Genomic DNA, 25,895 nt, shown 5'->3' with positions numbered 1-25,895 from the left:
ATTAATCCAGTAGATTGCATGCATCGTATTCATCTTGAAGAAAATGCTAAACCTATTAGGGAGATGCAACGTAGGCTAAATCCTAACATGAAAGAAGTGGTAAGAGCTGAAGTAATCAAATTATTAGATGCAGGAATTATTTATCCTATTTCAGATAGCTCTTGGGTTAGCCCTGTGCAAGTAGTTCCTAAGAAATCTGGTATTACAGTAGTTACTAATGCTAATAATGAATTAATTCCCACTAGAGTAACTACAGGTTGGCGTGTTTGTATTGATTATAGAAAATTGAATTCATTTACAAGAAAAGATCATTTTCCTCTTCCATTTATTGATCAAATGCTTGATAGACTTGCAGGTCATGATTTTTATTGTTTTCTAGATGGATATTCAGGTTATAATCAGATCCCTATAGCTCCAGAGGACCAGGAGAAAACTACTTTTACTTGTCCATTTGGAACTTTTGCATATAGGAGAATGCCATTTGGTTTATGCAATGCACCTGCTACCTTTCAAAGATGCATGCTTAGTATTTTTTCTAATATGGTTGAGAGATTTCTTGAAGTATTCATGGATGACTTTTCTGTTTATGGAGATTCTTTTAATGAATGTTTGCAGCATCTAACATTAGTTTTGCAGAGATGTAAAGAAAAGAACTTGGTTCTAAATTGGGAAAAGTGTCACTTCATGGTAAAACAAGGTATTGTTCTTGGTCATATAATTTCCAGCAAAGGTATAGAAGTCGACAAAGCTAAGGTGGATTTAATTTCTAATCTTCCACATCCCAAATCCGTAAAAGAAGTAAGATCTTTCTTTGGACATGCTGGTTTTTATAGAAGATTCATTAAAGATTTTAGTAAAATTTCTAGACCTTTATGCAATTTACTTGTTAAGGATGCACCTTTTATCTTTGATGAATCTTGTCTTGATGGTTTTGCAAAGCTTAAGAAATTGTTGACTTCTTCACCTATCATTCAGCCACCTAATTGGGATTTGCCTTTTGAAATTATGTGTGATGCATCTGATTATGCTGTAGGAGCAGTTTTAGGACAAAGATTAGATCGTGTGCCTTATGTGATTTATTATGCTAGTATGACACTCAATGATGCACAGTTGAACTATTCAACTACAGAAAAAGAAATGCTAGCTGTGGTGTTTGCACTTGATAAATTCAGATCTTATCTTATAGGTTGTAAAGTGATTATTTTTACTGATCATGCTGCTTTAAAATATTTGTTTACTAAGAAAGATGCCAAGGCAAGATTGATTCGTTGGGTGTTGCTTTTACAAGAATTTGACATTGAATTTATAGATAAAAAAGGTTCTGAAAATGTTGTGGCAGATCATTTATCTCGCCTTGATCTTAAATTTATTCCAGAATCTTTACCTTTGAATGAGTCTTTCCCAGATGAGCAACTTATGAGTGTAAATGTCGTACCATGGTTTGCTGATATAGTTAATTACCTTGCTACAGGTCAAATCCCAGAGCACTGGACTAAGCAAGATAGAACAAAGTTCTTATCTAAAGTGAAAGACTTCTTTTGGGATGATCCCTATTTATTTAAATATTGTGCTGATCAGATTATTAGGCGATGTGTTCCCGATAATGAAATTCAAAGTGTTATCTCATTTTGCCATGAACAAGCTTGTGGAGGCCACTTTAGTGCTAAAAAGACAGCAACAAAAATTTTACAGTGTGGTTTTTATTGGCCTACTCTTTTTCATGATGCTTATATTTTCTGTTCTTTGTGTGATAGGTGCCAACGTATAGGTAGCATTTCAAAGCGGAACATGATGCCACTCAATCCTATTCTTGTGGTTGAGATCTTCGATGTATGGGGTATTGATTTCATGGGACCTTTTCCTCCATCTTTTGGTTATCAGTATATATTGGTTGCAGTGGACTATGTGTCGAAGTGGGTTGAAGCTATTCCATGCAAAACCAATGATCATAGGGTTGTAGTGAAATTCTTGAAGAGTAATATTCTGTCTCGTTTTGGTTTCCCTAGAACAATCATTAGTGATGGTGGCACCCATTTTTGCAATAAACCTTTCAAAACTCTTTTGGACAAATATTCCATTACACATAAGGTTGCCACCCCATATCATCCTCAAACCAGTGGCCAAGTAGAGATTTCTAATAGAGAGATCAAGCAGATTCTAGAGAAAACAGTTAGGCCAGATAGAAAGGATTGGTCTTTGAGACTTGATGATGCATTGTGGGCATATAGGACTGCTTTTAAAACACCAATTGGGATGTCACCTTATCGACTTGTGTATGGAAAAGCATGTCATCTGCCAGTAGAGTTGGAGCATCGTGCATATTGGGCGATCAAGAAATTCAATTTTGACATGCAGCAGGCTGGTTCCAAGAGAAGATTACAACTAGCAGAACTTGAAGAGATCAGGAATGATGCATATGAGAATGCCAAGATTTATAAACAGCGAATGAAAGTCTTTCATGACAAACACATTTTGAGAAAAGCCTTTACACCAGGTCAGAAAGTACTTTTATATAATTCCCGATTGCATCTCTTTCCAGGTAAGTTACGTTCTCGATGGTCTGGTCCTTTTATAGTTCGTACTGTTTTCCCTTATGGAGCAATTGAGATTGAAAACCCTAAAAATGGTGATTTATTTAAGGTCAATGGGCAAAGATTGAAACCATTTTTAGAGTTAAGAACACCAGAAGTTGAGGAGATACTTTTAGATGATCCTGTTTATCAGGATTAATTATGTCCATCTTTGCACTCTTGTTTTATTTTAATAGTAGGTTTTCTTCTCTTTGTTTGTTTTTCTTTTCTAGTATTTTTCTTTTCTAATGTTTTCTTTTTAGTTGTTCTTTTTTTTTAAAGCTTTCCTAGCCCATCCAGGTGTGTTCTCTCCAACTTTCTTTTTATTATTTATGATTATTATTATTATTATTATTATTATTATTATTTCTTTCATTTGTTTGCATGCATATCTTTTGTTTGTGCAACATTGAGGACAATGTTCCAAATAAGTTTGGGGGTGGGAATAGTGTGTGTTTTGTTTGTTAAAAAAAAAAAAAATTTGAAAATTTTAAATAAAAATTAAAAAAAAAAAATTTGTTGTTTTTTGTTTTTATGTGAAAAGCCAATGATAAAAATTTGATTGACAATGAATATGGTTTTTAGAAAGGGTTGAATATTGTCTTAGTTTATACTTGATTCTTGTGTTAGTTCCTCTTGATTGAGATTCTTTAAACCATGAGCACTAACATCAATTCTTTCGTAATTTTGACTTGAAATTTGATATTGACGCAGCCTGAGTTGAGAATTTTAGATAGAGTAAATGACTGTTTGTCTTGATTCTTATCTCCACAATACAAAATAGTATACACGGGCACCAAAGTCAGAAATAGCTACCTATAACCCTTAAGAGTGAAGCTATCCTTGAGTAATTTGGGCCTATGTACCACAAGTATGTAGAGGATAATCTACCATGAGAAGAAGGCTACCTTAAGGGGTAGAGTGAAAGCTCCTGACTATGGTTGAAAAAAAAAAAAAGGAGAAGAAAAAAAAAAAAAATCAAGTGCATGTGCTGAAAAAAAAAATCAAAAGAAAATGCACATAAAAGCCTGTGAGAGAAAAAAAAAATTGGAGATCAAGATGATAAGATTAGTTTGACCTACTCTGTTCTTTGTTTGAGGTGAAGGCTGTTGATGTTGAGGATTTTGGGAATGGATTTGATTGAATTGATTTCACACACACACTACAAGAATCGAAAGAGAGGTGGGATTGACTATTGAATTAAAGTTAGAACTTTGCTAATATTTGAAATTTTCTTTGAGCTATATAATTTTTGCAATCTTTGAGGCTATTTTTCATGGTTTATTTAAAGTTTTTCGTTCTTTTGATTTAATTTAATTAATTAATTTATTATTATTATTATTATTATTATTTTAAAATGATGTTTGTGGGTATCATCACTGAAGCCCTCATGAGACTATAACTCGTCCACTAGGGCCGCCTAGGGGTTTAAAGGCTTGTTGCATATGCTAAATGCAATCGCGATTACCTGCGAAAGTGGTTTAGTTAGGATTTACTTTTTGTTTCATTATTTTTATTTTTTTTAGTTTTAGTTTTAGTTTTGCTCGAGGACTAGCAAAATCTAAGTTTGGGGGTATTTGATGAGCATAATTTATATACATATTTTACCCTTTATTATATAATTGCTAGTTAATTTTATTTATTATTTTTAATTAATTGAATTATTTTATTGAATAGAGAATTGATTGGAGATTATGGATGAAAAGTACATAAAGAATAGTAAATGGATAGCATTAAAGATCAAGTCAATTTGTGGAGGCAATTAAATAGATGTGTATGAAATTCAATCCGAAGAAGCTGAAGCCAATAAAGTGAATTCTCCATGCTAGAGCAAACAAAGAAGAAATTTAAAGCTAAAGTGGCCAACAAGTGGGAAGCAAATGCATGGCATTCTAATATTTGGAAGCAATTTAAAGGGACCCACACTTGGCTTTCATAATTACAAAAGGAATCCTAAAGCAATTCTAAGAGTGATCACGTGTGAGAACAAATCAAGTAAAAGGCCAAGCCTTTTGGCTTTAGGATTTAAGAGGTGGGGTCCATTTTAAATATTATAAAAGAGAGTTTTTGCTTTTGGAGGGAGTGGCTGGACGGAAAGAAGAAGAGAGAGCCGCCAGAAGGGAGAACTGCAGACGCAAGGATTCAAGACAGAGAAGAAAATCTGCAGCAATTCGGCTTTCCCATGGCTGAATTTATTTATTTTGTTGCTCCCAATTCAAGTATGTCTAGCTAATTTTCTTATACTGAGGTTAAGGATGAAACCCTATTCAATGAAATAATTATATATTTTTATTTAATTAATTCCCTATATATGTTCTTTGATGATTATGGTTTTTATTTCACATGATTAATTGGATGTTAATAAAATCTTTTCATCAATTCTGTCATGCATTATTGATTGTTAGGATTAATATTCGATTAATTCTATGCTTGGATCTATAAAGTTTATACATGATTATCTTTGATTTTATGTCTTTCATTAAATTGTTTACATGGAGTGCTTAGGAAACTTTGACTCTTTATTATTCAATATGTTTACATGAGATTCTTAGATGTCATATTATTAAGCAGAAAAAGAACCTACATTAGATTTAATTACTTGGGCTTAATTGTTATATCCATGAGATGACATAGATTGATTTCGAGTTGTCACTCTAAAATTGGGGATTAATTAATAATTAGATAATTACTAGTTGAATAGTGGTGGATTCTGAAACCTTGGTAATTCTTATCTTATTGAATTCTCCTTTATTTTAATTGCTTCTTTAGTTTAATTGGTTTAATTTTCTTAAAAACTCAATTTGCTCAACTAGGTTAGAATTAATATTAATTTTAGATTTAAATTAGACTTTTCAATTTATAACAATCCCTGTGGGATCGACCTCGTTACCACTATTCTATCTCTAGATTCGTGCGCTTGCGAGTACATTAAAATTTTCACAACACTAAGTCTCAAATTTTACTTGCAAGACAAACAAGAAACAAAAGCTTCTCTTGCTTAGTTTCAAATTAAAGTAAGTTTCTTGTGCTCTTACTGGTAATGGCACCTCAAAAACATCAGAAAGACAAGCTGATTGATGTTGGCTTGGAGGGCTTTGCTCTCTTAGACGAATTCTACGAGCGGCCCAAGAAGTCTGGAGCAAGGCTTCCTACTGCTCATCAAGGATATGATCATCAATATCAACTCCATCGTCAGTATCGTCAGTATGACTACTACAATCAATACCGTGGCCCCCAAGTCGTCAATATCAGGGAGCCAGTCATCGATAGCAACCAAGCCGCTCTAATTTATGGTGGCAAGGGAATTGTGGATTACAGTATCAGAAAACCAATTCGCAGAGCTTAATAGGCTTTCTTGGCCTTCTTTTTCTCTTCGTCAATTACACTCCAGTCTGTAATATAATAATAGTAGTGACTTGAAGCCTTGTTTCTTCTGAATGTATGTTTCCCTTGTACTTTAAAGAGTACTTTATATAAATTATGTGAAATATATATTCTATGTCGGCTTTGTATGTAGTATATGCCTTCTTCATCATCGTCAGTTCCGTAAATGTCTGTTGTCTTATATAAAAAACAGAGTTGTATGGCTTATTAATCCTTAATTATCATGATCAATTAACAGGCCCCATATTTGCAAGATTGTGAGGTGGGGAAGCATTCACTCATTGAATTTACCGATTTGCCCTTTCTTTTCCTCTTCGATTGGCACTTCTTCCGCAGAGACCGGGGTCTCTAGGTGTGAATGGGTGTCGTGATCATTCTTGGTCACTTGGCAAGGAGGGATTGGCTGGGGGAAATCCAGTCACCTACGCATATGAACCGAAACAGTTGTCATAATCTTTGTCGTGTGGTTGCTTGGTGACTTCGGGTCGCGAAAGTGTCACAGTTCCTGGTTCTTAGGCAGATAAAGCAGCAAGTACATGCGTAACAGTCCAAGCTAGTTCGCTGCCTTGTAACAAAACCTTGTTGAATTATTTAGTTCAATGTTTGGTACAATACTGGTGCTTAATTTGGTGGAGAAGATTTAGCCCCTCTTCAAAGAGGAACGGCACCGCTCCTATAGTTCCGAAGCCAATGCACACAAAGCACCACTTTATTTAGGACTAAACATATTAACAACATGCCCGACATAACATTCTATCGATATAAAGCACTAGTGGATCAAACTTGTTTTTGCCATAAATAAAATATAAAATGAAAGGCACAAGAAAAGAAAAGAGCTTTATCATCCCCAATTTACATCATTAGGCTCTTCAATTTTTTTTTTTTTTGATGAAATAAAATTTCATTTGCTACAATGGCCATCGCAAAAAGAGCTTGCACCAGTATTGCTGCCATATCTCTTCTCTTGTGCTACTCAGCTGTGGTCTCTTGTGAGGTCACCACGGGTGAGGCCACTGGAGAATTCAATGTCTCCGCAGCTAATGCTCGCGCGAATGCTATAAATCGAGGCATTTTAGACCCTACCGCGAAAGTTTTTAACGTGTTACAATTTGGTGCAAAGCCTGGCGACAAGGAAGATCGTCATAACATTGACAGTAACCACATGGTAAGGCTTCAAATGTCACATGTCGAACAAGATAATACTTGATAATATTTGAATTTTTGGTTGGACACTTGTAGGCATTTGTTAAGGCATTTGAAGCTGCATGTCATCACGAGGGGAAAGCAAGGCTTGTTATACCAAGAGGTACTTTCGTGCTTGGCCCTGTCACGTTTATGGGGCCATGCAACAACACTCCTCTGATTGTTCAAATCCAAGGAACAATCAAAGCCATTACTGATATTTCCGAATTTCCTGGACAAGGAGAAGAATGGGTCAATTTCCAAAACATTAATGGATTAGTAGTTACTGGTAGTGGCACATTTGATGGCCAAGGTGCTTCTTGCTGGAAATACCGTGACACAAAGAATGACAACAACGTCCCCGGCCAACGCCTCCCAGCAGTAAGCTAGCTAGCTCAATCTGAAAACAAAACTTCATCAAACATTTATTACAATCATTCGTGGTTTCAATTTCTTCTTTTTCCCCCTCTTTGTTGCAGAATATACAATTTGTTGAGGTGTCAAATGCAATTGTTAGAGGAATCACTTCAGTTAATAGCAAAGGGTTCCATTATTTCATCACTGGATGCAAAAACATTAGATTGTACCACCTCAATATCATTGCCCCGGATGAAAGCCCCAACACTGATGGCATTCATATCAGTCAATCTGACGTAGTGAAGATAGCCAAAAGTTATATTGGCACAGGTGATGATTGCGTTGGTATGATCCGAGGATCCAGCAACGTTAGTGTCAAGAAAGTCACTTGTGGCCCTGGACATGGCATAAGGTAATTGTACTCTTTCTCGAAATGCTTCACGACCATCAAAAATTCAGAGAGATAATGTTCCTTTACAGTGTTGGTAGCCTTGGCAAGTATGATAATGAGGCTGATGTGAAAGGGATCATTGTGAAAGATTGCACACTTGTGGGCACTCAGAATGGACTGAGAATCAAAACATATGAAGGCAAAAGTGAAAGTCGAGCCTCAAGCATGATTTTTCAGGACATTGTTATGAAAGATGTTAAGCACCCCATCATTATAGATCAATTTTACGGAGGGAAAGATAAGGTTCATTTTCCTCAACATATTTTGCTTTAGTAAAATTTCCTTTCTGGGTTCCCATCAACTAATTATATTCACTAATTTGGTTGTCAACGAAATGCAGGATTCAATAGTAAAGATCAACGACATTCAATTCATAAACATAACAGGAACCTCGGTATCAAAAGTAGCTGTGGATATTGCATGCAGCAAGCATTATCCTTGCCAAAATGTTCACCTCCGCAACATTAATCTCAAGTACAGTGGAAATGACAATGATCAAGCGCCGTTCTCCTCCTCATGCGTTAATGCTCACGTGGGCTATCATGGATTGCAACTCCCACCACCTTGCCGATAGTTGTGTATATATATATGGTCGAAATATGCAATAGGAGAATAGAAGAAGATTTTAGTAGTGCTGCAATTAATTAGGAGACAAAAAGCTTAGTGCGTCAACTATATTATTATTATCATTGTTTACTGTTGATCGTGGTATTTTTTTACCGGTGATATTTTTGCGAACAAACTTTAGACTACGTGAGAAATTTATTAATTTTATTTTAATTCTTTAGAAGATTTTTTGCAAATGGCAATCTGAGAGGCACAATCTTGAAAATGCCCAAGATTAACCGTTAGTTCACATGCCAAGAGCCTTATAAATTCTTTCTTAATAAGCCTAATTAGAATATATACACATGTGCATTCAATTCTCCGCAATCAGCCTTAACAGCGGTCCATTGTTCCTAAATGAAACTGCTCTTCACAGAATTTTTTCAAGAACTATAGCTTAAAATTTGATCAGCAATCACCCTTATGAACAGAATGGTATTGAATTAAAAGACTTGAAGTAATGGAAGAATTTAACACAAGAAAATTAGTAAATGACCTGTAGTTTAGCTTATAGCAAGCATTTATTCATTCACTTGAATGCAAAGAAAAAGATGTTACTTCTTGAAAGAAACTCCTCCCAAAATATAGCTAAACATTCAGCAAGAGAGTTTAATGCAATTAAATACTTCGGTTCAGTCTATAAAATGCCAAAGATATATAAAAAGGCTTCGAAATTGCCATACAGCCCTGTTTGATTAAAGAAAATGGTGGCACTCGGCATGAGCAGCAGTGTTGCTTGTTTGTCCTTTCTTTATATAACGTCCGTCCTGTCTGCTTCGTGGCAACCAACTCCAGCTCCCAAACCCAATTCACCTGTTTCATCTCCAAATCCAGAAGCCAAGTCCCCAGACCCATCTCCTGCTACAGCTGATTCTCCTGAAACACAGTTACCGCCTACCGCAGAAGGCCTTTTTGATGTCACCGACTATGGAGCAGAACCTGACGGGGAAACCGAGACTAGCTCCGTATGTTTCTTCATTGTTACATTAATCTTGTGATATAACAATATTCATTCATAAATCATTGAATCTTTTGTTTTTCGGCAGCCATTCTTAGAAGCATGGAATGCTGCATGTTCACACAATGGAGACTCAACTTTTTACATACCAGAGGGAACATTCTTGCTCGGTCCAGTATCAATTACCGGCCCTTGTCATAACAACCAGCCCCCAAAAATAGTGATCAAAGGAACTCTAATGGCTCCACCAAATCTCAGTGCTTTCCCTGATACCAATTGGATTGTCTTTCAAGATTTGCACGGCATCAATATCAGTGGAGGAAATGGTGAAGTGCCAAACATAGATGCCCAGGGTGAAGTAGAAGCCTGGAAACGGAATAGCTGCAGCAAGTCAGAGAAATGCAACAAATTAATCACAGTAAGCTCCACTTTCTTGCATTACATCACTGAATTTAGAAATTTTAATCTGCATTGTTAATTCATTGATGCAGTCACTGAGATTCAACAATGTTTCCCATGGGACTATCAGCAACATTGCTGTATCAAATAGCAAGGGCTTCCATGTTGCTTTCCTTGACTGCGACAACATTAATGTCTACAATGTTAGTATTAGTTCTCCTGGTGACAGTCCAAACACCGATGGAATCCACGTCGGTATGTCAACGAATATCAACATTACATCATCCAATATTGGAGCCGGTGATGATTGCATCTCCATCGGACCGGGCAGCAGCAACATTTCTGTTGCTGATGTTAAATGTGGTCCAGGCCATGGAATCAGGTAACAATTCTGCTCCTTATACCATAATTTGTCTACTAATCTTCGTTTGAATCACTGAGATACTTTGCCATGTGACAGCATTGGGAGCCTTGGCAAGTACACGGATGAGGAAGATGTGGTAGGCATCAATGTAAGAAACTGCACAATCACCGGCACACAGAACGGCGTTAGAGTAAAGACGTGGCCTGGAGCTCCAGCTAGCCGTGCTTCTAACCTCATGTTCACAGACATTGTCATGATCAATGTCTCAAACCCCATAATCATAGATCAGGAATACTGTCCATCAAATAGCTGCAAGAGTACTTCTGAGGTAACTATGATTATTAAACAAAGTTACATTAAGAACACTGATGGATTTTTCTTTTTCTTTTTTTTCAAATTTTACGCAGCCCTCATTGGTGGAGCTCAGTAACATTCACTTCAAGAACATCAGTGGCACTTACAACACCGAATCTGGAGTCACTTTGATATGCAGTTCTGGTGTCCCTTGCGAGAACATACACCTTATTGACATTAATCTCAACCCCACAGAACCAGAAACGCCGCGGGAAGGCAGATTCAATGTGAAGGGTGTTGTTAATGGATTAGAAATTCTTAATTCTAGCTTTTGATTGAAACAATATCTTTTAAAAAGAATATATATAAAAATTATAGGAGATTGGCCATTAACTGGCTGATCGGATTCTTGGGCAAAAGAGCCGCTTTGGTTACATTTTTAGTTGTTTCTTCTTGTCACAGCAGTTGCCTTAGAAGTATTAGGATACATTTCGGATTGAGATGCTGTAACTACAGTTGCTGTGAAAAAAAAAAGTGTAATTATAAAATAAAAATTAGTAATATATAGTAAATATAAATTTTAAATAATAATTTTAATAAAATTATTAAAGATATAATAGATTTTCTATTATACAGTTGAAAAATAATATCTACATAACTTTTAAGTTACAGCAGTTAGTGTTTACCAAACACTTTAATATTATAACTTTTAAACTACAGTTGTCCAACTTCAATACCAAACACACCTTAGCCTCGTGATTTTTCATTTCTTCCGGGTAGTTTGCAGACTTTTGCCATGTAATTGTTTGCAAATTACAATCATATAAAGCATAAACCGTCTATGATATTGATATAAATTTTAATCGAAGTTTGTGCGGTTAACTTAAAACCGACTTTCCAATTTTGGGGGAAAAAAAATTAAACAGATTTATTAAAAATAGAAAAAATGACTTCTAACATTTGGACAAATTTCAATGAACATCACAGCGTGACATTAGCAGTGTTATTTGTTATATGAGTGTAATCCTCAATTTCGCCTATTGTTTATGTTTTTATCGGCGTCAGCTCTGTATATATTAATTTGTAACATTGGACACTATTGTGCCATCAAAAAAACATTGGACATTATTGTTATTTAATTAAAAATAATAATTATAATAATTATAAAAAAATGTTTGGTTAGAACGGTGTCGTTCCGAGGGGCAAAAACTCTGATTTTACAGCTCAAATAACCACCACCACGTCCAATACCTAATTAGTCGAAAGCCGCGACCGACGGACTCACACACTCTCGAGTCTCAGACCAAACTCAGCAAAAACATGGCGCACCTTGCCGCGCGGCGCACAGTAGCATCAATCATAACCCGCACCCTCACTTCTCCTCGCTCCCGCCTCGCTATACCTATTCTCAACAAACAACAACCGCAAATCGGCCCGGACCCAATTTGCAACCCGGCCCGTTTCAAAACATCCGGTTCGAGCTACTCGCCCCTCAACGACCCGTCTCCGAATTGGAGCAACCGGCCGCCGAAAGAGACAATAATGCTCGACGGGTGCGATTACCAGCATTGGCTGATTGTTATGGAGTTTCCTAATCCCTCAGGGCTCAGTGAGGAGGAAATGATCAACGCTTATGTCAAAACACTCGCTGCTGTTGTTGGCAGGCACTGAGTTAACTTGCTTCTTTTCTTGTCTGTATAAATTTTACAAAAAAATCTTTTTCTCACTTTTTAATGAAGAGTTTTATTTATTTATTTATTTATTTTTGGGGTTGGTTGTAGTGAGGAGGAAGCGAAGAAGAAGATATACTCAGTCTGTACGACGACATATACTGGGTTTGGTGCACTTATTGATGAGGAGCTTTCTTACAAAGTTAAAGGTATTTAATTTATTTGTATTGGTGATGCTTATGGGTTTTCCAGGGTTTAAGGGATAAATGTTAATCTTTTGTTTCATCGGAATTGTGGGTGCTTGATAGAATGGGATTGACATTTACATTTTATCCTAAAAAATCGAAGGTATTCATTTACTTCACTTGGGGTTTAGGGTTTTAGAGGTCAGGTGTCCTTTGTTTGATTGATTTAACCGTATTTTTTATAGATCTTTGGGTGCTGAAAGGTTTAAGGTATTGGGATGTTTTCAAGTCTTTTGCTATAATTTAATCATTTGTGGTTGATACTGGGATTTGCTTTGCTCTGTTATTTCTTTGAAGTACACAAACACTCTCTTGGGGTGTTTGATGGTACCATGGAATTTAGGGATTTAGGGGTTACTTTGTCATCTTTCTCAGATTTTAAATAAAGTAATTGGCTTGATTATTTGTCACTGGGGATTCTACGTCAGGGATTAGAAGTCTAATTCATGTTCAGTCTTGAAATTCAAGTTATGGTATTAAGTACATTTAGCTTTGAATTTATATTGGAATTTTTTTTTTTAAAATAATAGGTCAGCCTGGAGTTCTTTGGGTTTTGCCGGATTCATATATTGATGTTCCCAACAAAGATTATGGAGGTAGGTATTTTCTGAAATTAAATTGATGAAAACAAGCAATTTTGTTGATTTGTGTTACCTATAAATTGTGACTTTTATTTTATGTTCATCTCTTCTAAATTGATGGCTAGGGGATTTGTTTGTTGATGGCAAAGTTATCCATAGACCACAATATAGATTCACTGAGAGGCAGCAAAGGCCACGCACACGGCGTCGAGAAACAACACAGGCCGACAGGAGAAGGCTCTGGGCTCAGAACCAGAGTGCTCCATCGCAGCAACCAACCTCAATGAGTAACCAGAATCCTGCTCAAGCTGGTGGGACAAATTTCTCTATAAACCAAGGACAAAATAACCAGAAGAGTGCTTGAGAATTCACAGTATAGTTATGGGGCTATTGGGTTTGTGTTGTCAGTGGCATTTCTTATTCGGTGGATAATTACTGAGTTCCCTTGCTTTTTATGTTCCATGGCAATTATATGCATATTTCAAGTCATGAACATATGTGAATATAGTTATTGAGGAATTATTGAAAAATCAAATAGGAGATGATGTTGTGGGAGACTTGAAATGTTATTTGTTATGTTTTAATGAAGAAGAACAGCTCTTGCAACTAAAATGCATTATATTTCTTTATATATGGTTGTTTCATTCTCAAATTGTTAAGTTATGCTATGAGACTGAACATTTCTTTTACAATTTCTTTTTTGCTCTCCCTTACCATCATTTACATATGTGATTACTTTGTTCTTGCTTTCTTAGAAGATAAGGCACTCAATGATGTACTAATAGCTGCTGCTTCTAACTCTTTAGACCTCGTTTCAGTGAATTTTATAGTCATTCATTTCTTGGAACTGCCTTCCTTATTCCTCTGTTTTGATTCTTGTCATGATTTGAGTGCATATTCCTGTTCTGTAAAAAAGGGACTGGTTCCATATTTCTACCAGAAGAAAAACGACCAAAGAAACAGTGTGGTTTGATCATAAATTTAGTTTTTTCTTTTTCTTTTTCTAATACCAGATCAAAACTTTATTCAATCAAACATAAAAGTATATTAAGATCGATTTCCAGATGATCTATTATTATAGGAAATTGGTGTAACCATGATCCTCTCACCGATAATTAAGAAGGGAAATTTCACACGTGATCTATTACGAGTAAGTAATAATATGCTTGTAAATATGTAATTTATATTTATTACATATTATTAAATTTTATTTTATAGTTACAGTTTTTTTTTTCTAAAACAAATAGAGTTTAAAAATTACAGTTCATCAATCCCAAAGTGAACCTTAATCAGTGAAAGATAATTTTTATACACGCATGACAAGCAGTAAATGAATAATAACAATGACAAAAGTGATCTGAGGCAGTGTAAGACATTCCAAATCTTAACTTTTGATTTAAGTCTTAGACCGAAACCACAACAGAGTCATAGCACCAGAGAAACAACAAATACAACCATGGTTGTTTACTTTTGAAACGGGTCGATCCATAATAATCAGCTAATGCTGGAATTTGGAGCGCGTAGACTAAAACGGGCCCTAAAAAAATATAGATTGGCAAAAATACCCCTATCAAACGAGCAAAATCACCGCCAAGTCTCTTGAAAAATATAAAGAGCCCTTGGATTCTAAATCACATCACAAGCTGTCCAAATTCCAGAATCACCACTTCCCCTCTCTCCCTCTTAATCCGCGAGATCGCTGAGCTCCTCCTCCGATCTCGAGAATTCACTAGATCCCATTTCACCAGGTACGGTTTCAAATCAACTCAGTTTCTCAAATTCATCTTTGTAGATCTAATTAATTTTTACTTCGCACATATTTCATTTCTCGTTTTATTTTTGTAAAAAGCTTTTCTTTTTAAATATAAAAAAAAAAAAGTCATAGAACAACAATGAACTCGAATTACAACAACAAATCGAAAGTGTCCACACCCGGCATGCTGAACAATTTCAATTTCGATCTTGGGGTCGGATCGAACAAACCCGCTTCACTAATTGATCAAAGGAACCGAACGACGCCGTCGTTTACATCTTCATTTACGTCGTCAACGACAGCAACTCAGCCAAAGCCCGCCTGGCAACCCAGCAAGCCGTCATGGACTCACCAACCAGCGCAGACCGGGATAGAAAGCGCTCCCGTTTCTATGGTGGGTGATATTCATGGCAAGAGTTGGGCGACTACGGCCCCGTCCAAGTCCAGTTCTGGGATTGGGATTGTCGATAAGAATCCGAATTTGTTTGGCGATCTTGTGAGCTCTGCTTTAGGCCAGGGTAATGATAAGAGTAATAGTAATGTTCCTTTGAAAAATGCAACACCCACTTCGAACAAGAGCTCGTATTCCATGGGAAATTTGGCTGATTCATTGCCAAAAACGAGTAATCCGGTGAAAATTAGTGGGAATTCGGGGACTGGACAAAGTTTTGGGAGTTATTCCAGTGGATATAGTGGTAGTAATAATAGTAGTTATGTGAAAACAAATGCGAACGTCAATGTGAACGTGAATGTTAATAAGAGTTCAAATCTTGGGGCTCCTCCAATGAAAAATATGAGTGGAAATGGAATTCGTCCAAATAATGATCCATTTGGTTCCTTGTTTGATATGGGGTCGAAGCAATCAGGTGGTAGTCTTAATTCAGCGAGTAAAGGGGGTAAGGCTGGTAGCGGGGATGATGGTTTTGGGGATTTTCAGAATGCTTCGAAACCTAGTACCGCAGCATTCCCTTCAAGTAGTTTTTCTTCAAGTGATAATGATTTTATGGGATCGAATATGGGTGATTTTGGTATGCCTGCTATGGACCACAGCACTCAGAATAAGCCCTCAAGTCAAAGTCAAAGTACTGGTGGTGATCCACTTGGCATGTTCTTTTCATCGTCTTCAGCCTCAGCCGGAGTTGGTGCTACTGCTTCTGGTGGAGGGCAGCCGTTTTCAGAAGTGGATGATTGGGGTTATTCTGATTTTGGTGGAGCAACCGATGATGGGGGTACTACCACTGAGCTTGAAGGGCTGCCTCCTCCTCCTGCTGGGGTTACTGGTGCTGCTGCTAAGAACAAGGGTGTAGATAATCAAAAGGCGGGCCAATATGCTGATGCTATTAAGTGGCTGTCTTGGGCTGTGATTCTTCTGGAGAAATCAGGTGATATGGCTACCATGATGGAGGTTTTATCAACCAGAGCTTCATGTTATAAAGAAGTTGGGGAGTATAAGAAAGCTGTGGCTGACTGTTCAAAGGTATCAACAATCACGTCATTCTTAATAATTTGTTATGCATTTTAGTCGCTGCCTTTAGTCTGATTACTTAGTTTACAAATAAAAATTGGTGAATTTATTATGTTGGTTTCGGTGTGTAATGATGACTTGTTTTGTATTTCCGAATGATGCTGTGCAGGTGTTGGAACAAGATGATGCAAATGTATCTGTCCTTGTACAGCGTGCACTCCTGTATGAAAGCATGGAAAAGTATAAACTTGGAGCTGAGGACCTGAGGACTGTTCTGAAGATTGATCCCAGTAACAGGATTGCAAGAAGTACCATCCACCGGCTGACTAAAATGGTTGACTAGAGAGGTTATCGGGATCGTTTTCTATTTATATTAGCATCATTTTAGCTTTATACATTTTTCCCACTGTACTCTTAAGAAATCATGGGGAATTATAGCACTTTTCCTGGAAACATGGAATTCGTTTGATATTGTTGCCTGTTGAAAAATTTTACTGGTACAATGTGTTTGAGATCTTCTTTTGTTTGCCGATTGGAAATTATTTTTCCTTTTTACCAATTATTCAGCTGATTGCTGTCTTCTGTTTCTGTATTTTTACAATATAATTAATAGTATTCTTGTATTTGCAGACAGATTTCTTTAATATTATGAACAGTATATATTCTTGTGACAACATAGGTGTTACATAGGGAGGTGAATTGATAGGAAAATGATAATTTTCATGGGCCTGATGTCTCTTGAACTTGAGATTTCTTATTTGTTGGTTTGGGTGGACGGCCCAAGCCCAAAGTCCAAAATCATGACTAAGGAAAGCAGTATGGCGGGCTTGAACGAAAAGTAGCATGTCTTTTACTTTGTCGAAACAGCACGTGCAGAAAATGGGTGTGAGGAGGCGGCAGAATCGGAAGGGAAAAATTGGACTATGGACGGGGGAAAGACCCGACCAACAAATGATAAGCGTCGATGCTTCCTGTGTCAAAGTACTTGTCTCATGCGTAGACGGTACAAATATCTCTTGCTCGTTACCTGTGTGCTGTTTCTAGTCTGCGTTCTGACCACTTTATACCAAAAAGATCCACAGTCAAAGATGAAAGAAGTCAATTTTTTTGCGGCATATATTTTTACAACTTGTTTGTTGTGTGCTACTTTAGCAATACTTGAAGATAGGGGAGGTGATGATACAACCAACAATGCGGCTCATATGATAAACATTGAAGCTGTTGTGGTACTTATCTTATGTGTAGAAGAAGGTACAAAGTTCCATGGCTTGGGTACTTTTGTTCTGTTCGAGTCTTCATTTTTTACCACATTGGGATTATATAGTTTCAACTTTCAAAGTCAGAGATGAAAGAAGTCTATTTTTGGCAATGATCTCTGTTTATACCATAAATGCCAAAACTCACTCTCTTTTTTTTATTTTATTCTATTTCCTTTTCTACCAAGCAATGTGGGTTTATTAACAAAAATGGATGAACATCACTGCAGAAGATTTTTTTAGTTTTTAAGCCCAAAAGGAAGAATTGAAAAGGACAATATGCAGCATTTATGATTACGATTTCCCAATTCAAAGCCACAACGTCGTCAAGAATCATTATAACCTCTAGATTTTAGAAGGGCAAGGTCAAATGCAAGAAGATATCAGATTTTTATTTTATTTTATTTTTTATATATAGCTTTATGGCTCAAAAGGGAAAGTTATCCTTTAAATAAATGGATCTTACAGTTCATTAAATCGAGTGACAAAAATGTGGACATGGTGAGCACCCTTTACAGGCCAAGTTGCCAAAGATGAATGATCAGCAGTGGACCACAAGATCAAGAGAGAGACAAATAGATGAATGTGTGTGAGAGGAGGTTCAGTTTGTTTCCCGGGAAAAGGTTGAAATGAAAGCGTTGGGAGGCAGAAACAGAAAGTTTTTTCTTAGCAAACTTCAGCCTTAGCTGTCCCTTAAAAGCCTGCAGCTACATTTTGGTCCCTTTCTTTCGTATGCTTATGACGACATGTTATCTTCTAAATTCATTAATGCGTAAAAAAGCCCTTAATGCCCATGCCTAAAAATCACAAGAAGTGCTTCCATTACCCTCCATTACTATTAACAACTAACAAGACTTTTGCTGCTCAAGACAACCTGTAAAAATCTTTGCTGCAGATTCGCATTGCGGCGGAGAAGCTGCAGTAAATGCTAGAAATTGCGGAAAATAATAATGAGGTCCCTCAGTGCTTGTATTTTTTTTTTTCAAAATAAGGTTATCTTTTACCTATTTGTATAAAGTAGGTCCCTGACCTCTGTTGAGATGATCACAATACCCTTAGTATTGAACTTTGACCGAACTGTTGGTAATTTAACGACAAGTGGTATTGCAGTCATTGCAGTTAGGGGTGGGCACGGTTCGGTTCGAAATTAAGTAAAATTAATTTAAATCGGTTGTTTTATAAAAAGAACCGAACTCAATAAGAACCGAACTCAAACGGTTCTTTTCGGATCGGTTCGGTTCGGTTCGATTTTTTCGGTTCTGGGCTTATTTTAAATTTTTAGCCCATTGGACCTCATGAATGTAATAATTTTTTTCAACAATTAATTTATTCTAATTTTATTACAAATATTAACAATAAATACAAAGTATTCAAAACACATTTTATCACTAATATCTTACTAACTATTAATAAAATATTCCTAAAATATGAAATATTAAAATTTCAAAATACATAACGAAACTCCAATACTTCATCTATATAAACATAATCATAATGTTATAAAGAGAAATAACACATGTTTGATTTGAATAAAATCATGTTTGATTTGAATAAAATTATTAACACATGTTTGATTTGAATAAAATAAAAAAAATAATTCGGTTTTTCGGTTCGATTTTTCGGTTCAACTAAGTGAACCGAATACCGAACTGACATTTCGGTTTTTTTTACAAACGGTATATTCGGTTTTTTTAAAAAATAAAAACCGAACCGAATTAGAAAAAACCGTCAGTTCGATTCAGTTTTTTTAAGACTACGGTTTTTTTGCCCACCCCTAATTGCAGTAGAATTCAGGACCTATTTGATACAAACGGAAAAACTGTGTTCTTATCTGATAAATTATATAACTTTCAGACCCAGATGTTTTTACACCAATCCGAAACTCCCGTCAATGTTTTTTATTTTTAATTTATTTTATTTTTTTGAGAGACAGCCATGGTTCTTTAATATATTGACCAATGAGTTTTGTAGCTTATTTTAGGCCGTGACTCGTGAGTTTATGCAAGGGTAATCCATCAGTAAACACTCTAAGTAGAATTAATGGCTGAGATCCCCACTAAATTAATTAGTTTGCCGAGTCCATACTATTTTCAAATTTTATGAATTAGCAATGGTTTCAGTCTTGTGTTTGAGTCCTCGTAAATACAATAGATCTCTCGTGTCTACTCTTATTTTATCAAAAGATTGGATTGTATGAATATCAATTAATTCAATCTTGTCTTTTGAGGTCCTCACGGTATTGTTGTTGGTGATATTTGTCTTTTAATTTGACAGAAACATTTAAATTACAGTAGACCCAAACCCGTAGATTCTTTTGAGTATATTCATATGCAATGAAAAAAAAATCAAATTATATGAATCAGCATTAACCAATTCTTTCGAGTCATTGCGTTATGTACAAATCCTCCGTGTCTAGTCTTATATAATAAATAGTTCATCCATTCAGTTTTGTGTTTTAAATCCTCGTAAGTATTGCTACTAACCGACATCACTTAATGTGAGAAGGTGAATCTTACCAGTAATGGCACGAGATTTAGAAGGCTTAATGGAATAAAAGAAAGAATGTCATATAGTTGTTGGAGTAAAGGTAATTGAATATTAGGATTCAGGGAATTCTCGTGATTATAATTGGTAACTGGTGTCTCTTATCATGATAGCGCGAATCTCGCTTATAACTATTGTCTTTTAACATGAAAGAATCGCATGTGGACAATAATTCTAAAAAGTAATTGTAAAGTAATTTTTATATATTCTACCTTTTTTCCCCTCATTTCTATCTGATCTAACAACAGGAAAACAACTAAACTAATTAATCAAAACCTAAGATTTATCCAAATCCATAAAAAAGGTGTACACTAATTAATATCTGAAAATGATAAACGAAATTATCAAAGCAGGGGCCCGTTTGTTATTATTGCCAAAAGGAAAAAAACTTTTCTCATCCCTAAGATTTCATGTAATAGTTCATTTTATCCTTATTTTTTAAATAATAACCCAAAACATCCTTCCATTAATTTACCGTTAGTTGAATGTCATTTGTTAGTAATTTATTAAGGGTAAAAATAGATTTTCCATCGAAGAGAAAATTAGAAAAATAAATAAAAGTTGATATATAACTAAAAATGATTTTATCTAATCCCACCAAATAGGAAATACTGAAAAAAAAATGAAAAACTTATATTTCAAGTAATTCTTTTTCACTTCTTTTTATTTTGGCGGCATAAAAACCTTATAAACCATAAATCTAAGTACCAAAAATATCACAATTTTCTTATTTATAAAAGTATACTCTCTAATTATACTGTAAAATGACTTGAATTGAGTTAAAGATAAAGAAGATATTCTCACATGCAAGTACATAAAAATTGGTGGTATTTTAAGTTTTTCTTCCAATAATTTAAAGATATTGTGTTAATTATAATTTGTTCCTTATGGCCATTATTCAATAGCTATATCAAACTATATCATCGTTAATTTCATTCAAGAAAAAATTAATAAATTTTACATATTTTATAATATTATTTAATTGTGTAAAAAATTATTTTAATATAATTTGTATTATTTTAATAAAAAATTTATTTTACCCTTAATAAATTACTAATTAACGATTTTATATTAACAATAAATTAACAAAAAAATATTTTAAATTATTATTTAAAAAATATAAATAAAATGAGCTATTACGTTAAATTTTTTCCCTTACCAAAATGAAGACCTTACGACAACAAAGCGACTCCAAGTGCAGTCCTTCCGTTTTATTTTGTATCTACTCTGACGTGCGTTACATCAAGCTGTTTATAGGCGAGTTGAAACCAATTACAACTCCCCACGTCTACAGTCTTCGCCACCCACTTGGCATTACGTTTTACCGTACTCCGCAGAGGTGGACCCCACTCTCGCTTGCTTCAAAATCCCACCGCAATGATTAATCTGAGGGTTGTAAATAAACGAATTCTGTTCCCTCCTCCATGCCTCGCGTCTCTCTCCTGGCTTTTGCCTCGGAGAATTGGAGTAATATCAAATGGCTCCTGATAATTTTATATTTTTTCAAATATATGAATAATTATTTTCATGTGAATCAAGTGAGTCCTAATACCTATTAGAATAACTGAGAGAGTATTTGGTATTGAGTAGGATACTCTTACACGGATCCCCACTTGTAACCATTCTCTCTTAACAAAAGAGCGTGAAATAAGGTTGTAACTGCTGCCTTTTAGCACGTGAGAATCGTATACGGACAACAATCGCGAAAGTAACTTTTCAGTATATTGACAACAATCATAAAAGTAACTTCAATAGATCCTACAATCCTTACCTTTTCTTTTTTGAGAACTTAGATGTATAATTAGAATATTTAAGTAAATATTAATATACTAATATTTAAGAATATTACCAAAATACTTTTTTAATTTTATTTTTTAAATATTTATTTTCTCACTTACGTGATAAATAGAAGACTGAAAGTAGTTAGAAATACAAAGATAAAACCTATTTGGTATAAATAAATAAATAAATAACATCTTATTTGTGGAAACATAATAACAACTTAAGGGTATCCGAATGTTTTAGTACTATAATTTTTAAATTTATAAACAATAATTAATATTTATTAAATATTTTAATATTATAATTTTTAAGATATAACTGTTTAATCTCAAAATCAAAAGCATCATATATCATCATTTTGCTATTTGGACGTCATTCCGCTTTCCTGAATTCCTCTCCACCGTCTGATCAAAATCAGAACCAAACAAAGGAAGCCCAGGAAAAAAGCTAAGCCCATTTGTCAGTTTATGATTAGATCGATTGCAACTCTCAGGCTATATAAATTGAGAGCCTGGACTCAGGCTAGCTTCTACACATTACTACTACAGCAACCTTTGTTTCTTCCTCAAAAACTTTCTCATCCCAACACACAAATTAGAAGAGAAGAAAAAATAATATGTGTGGCGGTGCACTTATTGCTGATTATGATGAAGTCCGGCCGGTCAGGCGCGAGCGCAAATTGACCTCCGAGGATCTCTGGTCCGAGTTTGGTTCCATTTCCGACCTCTTGGGCTTGGACTACAATGGCAAATCCCACCCTAAGCAACCTCTCAAAGGTAACATTTTTATCGTCGGAGTCCCTCCCTCCCTCCTTAAAGTTTCATTTTTTTTTTGGTGCCGTAAACAATTTGAGAAAAGATTCTGGGTTTCATTGAATTTAAATAGGTTCCGTGTTATTTTATGGTTAGGCCCCTGTACTTGCTAATATTTATTCTATCCTCTTTAAGTTTGTTATTTCTCCATTATGGTCCCGGTCAACTGGTCAAACGAAGCAAAAATCAAGGTTGTAATTGCATTTGTCTGGGCATTGCATATATCGTCAACCAATTCTACCTTGGTTTTACTTTCAAAAACTGCCTTCGGTGCTATAGCTTAAAAATGTTTCGATGGTTCTGGTGATTACAGTGAAAAATGAGAAGGCTGAAGATTCAAGCAATAAAGCTGCTCGTGTTGAGGGGAAGGAGAAGAAGACTCAGCGAGTTCGCAAGAACCTGTACAGAGGAATACGGCAGAGGCCGTGGGGAAAATGGGCAGCTGAAATTAGAGACCCTTACAAGGGCGTCCGCGTTTGGCTCGGCACTTTCAACACAGCCGAAGAAGCCGCAAGAGCTTATGATGAAGCCGCCAAGCGTATCCGCGGCGACAAGGCCAAGCTCAACTTCGCTCAGCCGCCGCCGCCAATAGCTCCACCCCCAGCTAAGAAACGCTGCATGCCATCCCCTGAGTTGACTCAGCCGAGATTTGAAACCATCGGAACCCCACCGGCTCCGGCGCCGTCCCCGTGGGTGGGGTTTGGGTATCAGAATGAGTTTTATCAACCCAGGGCAGTAGACGACGAGTTTGAGCTGAGCCAGCAAATTTCGAGCTTGGAATCGTTTTTGGGATTGGAGCCATTAATGAGTCAGCCGAGTGGAAACGGTGCTGGTGGGTATGACTCGGTGGACTTTTGGATGCTTGATGACGTGGCGGCGACTCAGCAGCTGAACAGCAATCAGTTCTTGTGTTAGGAAAAATAATAATAAACGAATTGAGTTGTGGCCGTGCTGTGTGTTCGTGTGGGTCTGTGTATTGAGTTATAGTGTTTAATGCTGTTTATGTAGTTTTGATTTTGTGTTTATGTTGTTAATGACTTTGTTTATTTTAATTTGTGTTTTATGTTGTTAATGACTCGGTACTTAATTACGTGCTTCGTGTGTAATAAGCAGCTGCTTCCGCTTGCTTCTCTGCCTGCTTTGCATGCAGCATCTTTTATTCAATTTTCCGTTCAATTTCGAAACCTCGGAAAATGCCAGTGATATCGGTGGCCTGGCGTGGCGTGTTTGATTTATCTCTGGGTATTTATTAATTCTAGTAGTTAGCCTTCTAATTTCTTCATTATTGCTTCGAGGGATTAGATTCATTTGATACAGTGATTTTTATTATTTTAATCCAAATCAAAGAATCCGTGCAAACCTTTCTGAATCGGCCAGCATGTGATGTTCCTTCGGTTATATAATATTTTCTGTTGATTTTTTTTCCTTTTTTAACTTCGTAATTTCTTTCGTCTCACACACACGCAAACACACACGTATAATTGGTTCAACTATCATAGTGTTATGATTGGCTGGCGATAAAGATTACTTTTGAAATAAAAGTAAAAAACTTAGATAATTTCCTCCTTTTTTTTTTTTTTACCACGAGGTATCCTGGGGAGGCTCCAACTATCAGAGGCACCTTTAAACCCATACCATAACTCAAATTAGAAGTTTTCGTTCGAACTGAGAGGCATATTTCTTCCAACAAAAGTGATTTCTCTGCGACTCGAACTGGAGAGTAAACCCAATCAAACCACTTAAGGAGACTCCATTGTCAGTGCCAACACTTTATTGGTTTCCTCTCTCTTCTTTAAAGATAAGTTTAAGACTTATTTTTAGTTAACAAAAAAAAAAAGACAAAAGGGATTTTTCTTCTTTAGGAAAGGAAGAGAAAATAAATTGGAAGTCGTCTTCATTTGTACGTACACGAGGATTTTACGTGCATTTATTGATATCAGTGCAACAACTGCCGGCCGTTTATTTATATACGTGAGTCTGTTTTTTTTTTTTTTTAAATATTGCTTCGCACTATAATACTGTATTATATAAATATTTATAACTATAATTATAACAGATATTACACTAATATTTATAATAAGATATACGTTAAGAACCCATACCATAACTCTGATTAGAAGTTTTTGCTCGAACCGAGAGATATATTTCTCCCAACAAAAGCAATTTCTCTGCAACTCAAACTGGGAAGTAAACCCAATCAAGCCACTTAAGGGGACTCCATTGCCAGTGCCAACACTTTGTTGATTTCCTCTCTCTTCTTTAAAGATAAGTTTAAGACTTATTTTTAGTTAACAAAAAAAAAAAAAGACAAAAGGGATTTTTCTTCTTTAGGAAAGGAAGAGAAAATAAATTGGAAGTCGTCTTCATTTGTACGTACACGAGGATTTTACGTGCATTTACTGATATCAGTGCAACAACTGCCGGCCGTTTATTTATATACGTGAGTCTGTCTCTTTTTTTTTTTTAAATACTGCTTCGCACTATAATACTGTATTATATAAATATTTATAACTATAATTATAACAGATATTACATTAATATTTATAATAAGATATACGTTAAGAACCAATCAACGTTACCTTTTCAAAAAAAAAAAAAAAAAGTAATGAAATTCCGATTGCCTGGTCTTTAATCAGCAGTGGCGGCCTCGTGGTGGTGGGTGAATGTAACTAATCGAAGATGTTTCAACAGTCTGGAAAAGAGCACTGACTTGCGACCACAATTACAGTTGATGGTATATTTGAAAAGTAATTAAAAATAATTTGATTCCCAGAACAAAATCTTCCTTTGTTTCAATGGTCAAAAATGTTAACGTGTCGTCAATGTGAAGTTTTTGAGTCTCTTTGATTGTGATGTTGAATTGATAGAAAAACAACCCCAACTCCATTCATGCACCAGACAATAATATATAGTCTCAAAGCATGCAGTAAAATATTTGAAAATTTCTCTTGGTCCTGTCTCCTATGTGATTCACCACTTTCCTAGTTGGGTCTTAGTTTTTTTTTTTTTTTTGATTTATTTTAACTCGTATTTCTAACTTTATAGAAAGAAATCTAACACTTTTTTTTTTTTAAATTCTAAGACCTATTAAAAATGTGGGAATAAAAATGTTTCAAATTTGTTTAGAGTAAAATCGTTCGTTTTTTATGTTGATGAATGCTAATTTTCATATTGCATTGATTATATACCATTGTAATAATCAAGATTTACCATGACATGTAT

The 25,895-nt window shown here is 35.5% G+C and overlaps 5 protein-coding genes across 6 annotated transcripts; all 5 read left to right on the top strand.

Moving 5' to 3' along the window:
- The first annotated feature begins 6,843 nt into the window (after positions 1 to 6,843).
- Positions 6,844 to 8,844, top strand: LOC18033014 (exopolygalacturonase). Its single transcript, XM_024184398.1, has 5 exons — positions 6,844 to 7,119; positions 7,194 to 7,517; positions 7,616 to 7,905; positions 7,974 to 8,187; positions 8,285 to 8,844. The coding sequence occupies exons 1-5, from the start codon at positions 6,868 to 6,870 to the stop codon at positions 8,516 to 8,518; spliced, it is 1,314 nt and encodes a 437-aa protein (XP_024040166.1). The 5' UTR covers positions 6,844 to 6,867; the 3' UTR covers positions 8,519 to 8,844.
- Positions 8,845 to 10,098: 1,254 nt separating this feature from the next.
- On the top strand, positions 10,099 to 10,900 carry LOC112096395 (polygalacturonase-like; the record flags this gene model as incomplete). The annotated part of the gene is made up of 3 exons (XM_024179823.1): positions 10,099 to 10,289; positions 10,368 to 10,599; positions 10,679 to 10,900. Coding segments are annotated over 3 exons (645 nt in total), but the record flags the coding sequence as incomplete, so codon positions are not given.
- An 880-nt stretch (positions 10,901 to 11,780) lies between these two features.
- On the top strand, positions 11,781 to 13,692 carry LOC18033029 (multiple organellar RNA editing factor 3, mitochondrial). The gene is made up of 4 exons (XM_006419438.2): positions 11,781 to 12,229; positions 12,347 to 12,444; positions 13,011 to 13,076; positions 13,187 to 13,692. The coding sequence occupies exons 1-4, from the start codon at positions 11,886 to 11,888 to the stop codon at positions 13,423 to 13,425; spliced, it is 747 nt and encodes a 248-aa protein (XP_006419501.1). The 5' UTR covers positions 11,781 to 11,885; the 3' UTR covers positions 13,426 to 13,692.
- Positions 13,693 to 14,674: 982 nt separating this feature from the next.
- Positions 14,675 to 16,798, top strand: LOC18033063 (hyphally regulated cell wall protein 3). 2 transcript variants are annotated; one of them, XM_024184542.1, is made up of 3 exons: positions 14,675 to 14,809; positions 14,911 to 16,291; positions 16,449 to 16,798. In XM_024184542.1, the coding sequence occupies exons 2-3, from the start codon at positions 14,954 to 14,956 to the stop codon at positions 16,620 to 16,622; spliced, it is 1,512 nt and encodes a 503-aa protein (XP_024040310.1). In that variant the 5' UTR covers positions 14,675 to 14,809; positions 14,911 to 14,953; the 3' UTR covers positions 16,623 to 16,798. The 2 variants fall into 2 exon arrangements, with proteins under 2 accessions (XP_024040310.1, XP_006419500.1); XM_006419437.2 differs by having other exon boundaries at positions 14,676 to 14,809; positions 14,941 to 16,291.
- A 5,536-nt stretch (positions 16,799 to 22,334) lies between these two features.
- On the top strand, positions 22,335 to 23,852 carry LOC18033064 (ethylene-responsive transcription factor RAP2-3). The gene is made up of 2 exons (XM_006419435.2): positions 22,335 to 22,637; positions 22,987 to 23,852. The coding sequence occupies exons 1-2, from the start codon at positions 22,478 to 22,480 to the stop codon at positions 23,586 to 23,588; spliced, it is 762 nt and encodes a 253-aa protein (XP_006419498.1). The 5' UTR covers positions 22,335 to 22,477; the 3' UTR covers positions 23,589 to 23,852.
- Positions 23,853 to 25,895: the final 2,043 nt, after the last annotated feature.

This window comes from Citrus clementina, unplaced genomic scaffold, assembly GCF_000493195.1.
Source record: "Citrus clementina cultivar Clemenules unplaced genomic scaffold, Citrus_clementina_v1.0 scaffold_9, whole genome shotgun sequence".
NCBI classification, from domain to species: Eukaryota; Viridiplantae; Streptophyta; class Magnoliopsida; order Sapindales; family Rutaceae; genus Citrus; species Citrus x clementina.
This window is presented reverse-complemented; position numbering and strand designations above follow the sequence as displayed.

What these genes read in the sequence shown, in the direction of transcription:
- LOC18033014 (XM_024184398.1), top strand. Translation starts at nt 6,868, where the DNA reads ATGGCCATCGCAAAAAGAGCTTGCACCAGTATTGCTGCCATATCTCTT. An exon ending in ACATTGACAGTAACCACATG is followed by an intron (nt 7,120 to 7,193) that starts GTAAGGCTTCAA and finishes GGACACTTGTAG; the next exon opens with GCATTTGTTAAGGCATTTGA. An exon ending in GGCCCTGGACATGGCATAAG is followed by an intron (nt 7,906 to 7,973) that starts GTAATTGTACTC and finishes GTTCCTTTACAG; the next exon opens with TGTTGGTAGCCTTGGCAAGT.
- LOC18033029 (XM_006419438.2), top strand. Translation starts at nt 11,886, where the DNA reads ATGGCGCACCTTGCCGCGCGGCGCACAGTAGCATCAATCATAACCCGC. An exon ending in GCTTTCTTACAAAGTTAAAG is followed by an intron (nt 12,445 to 13,010) that starts GTATTTAATTTA and finishes TTAAAATAATAG; the next exon opens with GTCAGCCTGGAGTTCTTTGG. An exon ending in TCCCAACAAAGATTATGGAG is followed by an intron (nt 13,077 to 13,186) that starts GTAGGTATTTTC and finishes ATTGATGGCTAG; the next exon opens with GGGATTTGTTTGTTGATGGC.
- LOC18033063 (XM_024184542.1), top strand. Translation starts at nt 14,954, where the DNA reads ATGAACTCGAATTACAACAACAAATCGAAAGTGTCCACACCCGGCATG. An exon ending in CTGTGGCTGACTGTTCAAAG is followed by an intron (nt 16,292 to 16,448) that starts GTATCAACAATC and finishes GATGCTGTGCAG; the next exon opens with GTGTTGGAACAAGATGATGC.
- LOC18033064 (XM_006419435.2), top strand. Translation starts at nt 22,478, where the DNA reads ATGTGTGGCGGTGCACTTATTGCTGATTATGATGAAGTCCGGCCGGTC. An exon ending in CCCTAAGCAACCTCTCAAAG is followed by an intron (nt 22,638 to 22,986) that starts GTAACATTTTTA and finishes TGGTGATTACAG; the next exon opens with TGAAAAATGAGAAGGCTGAA.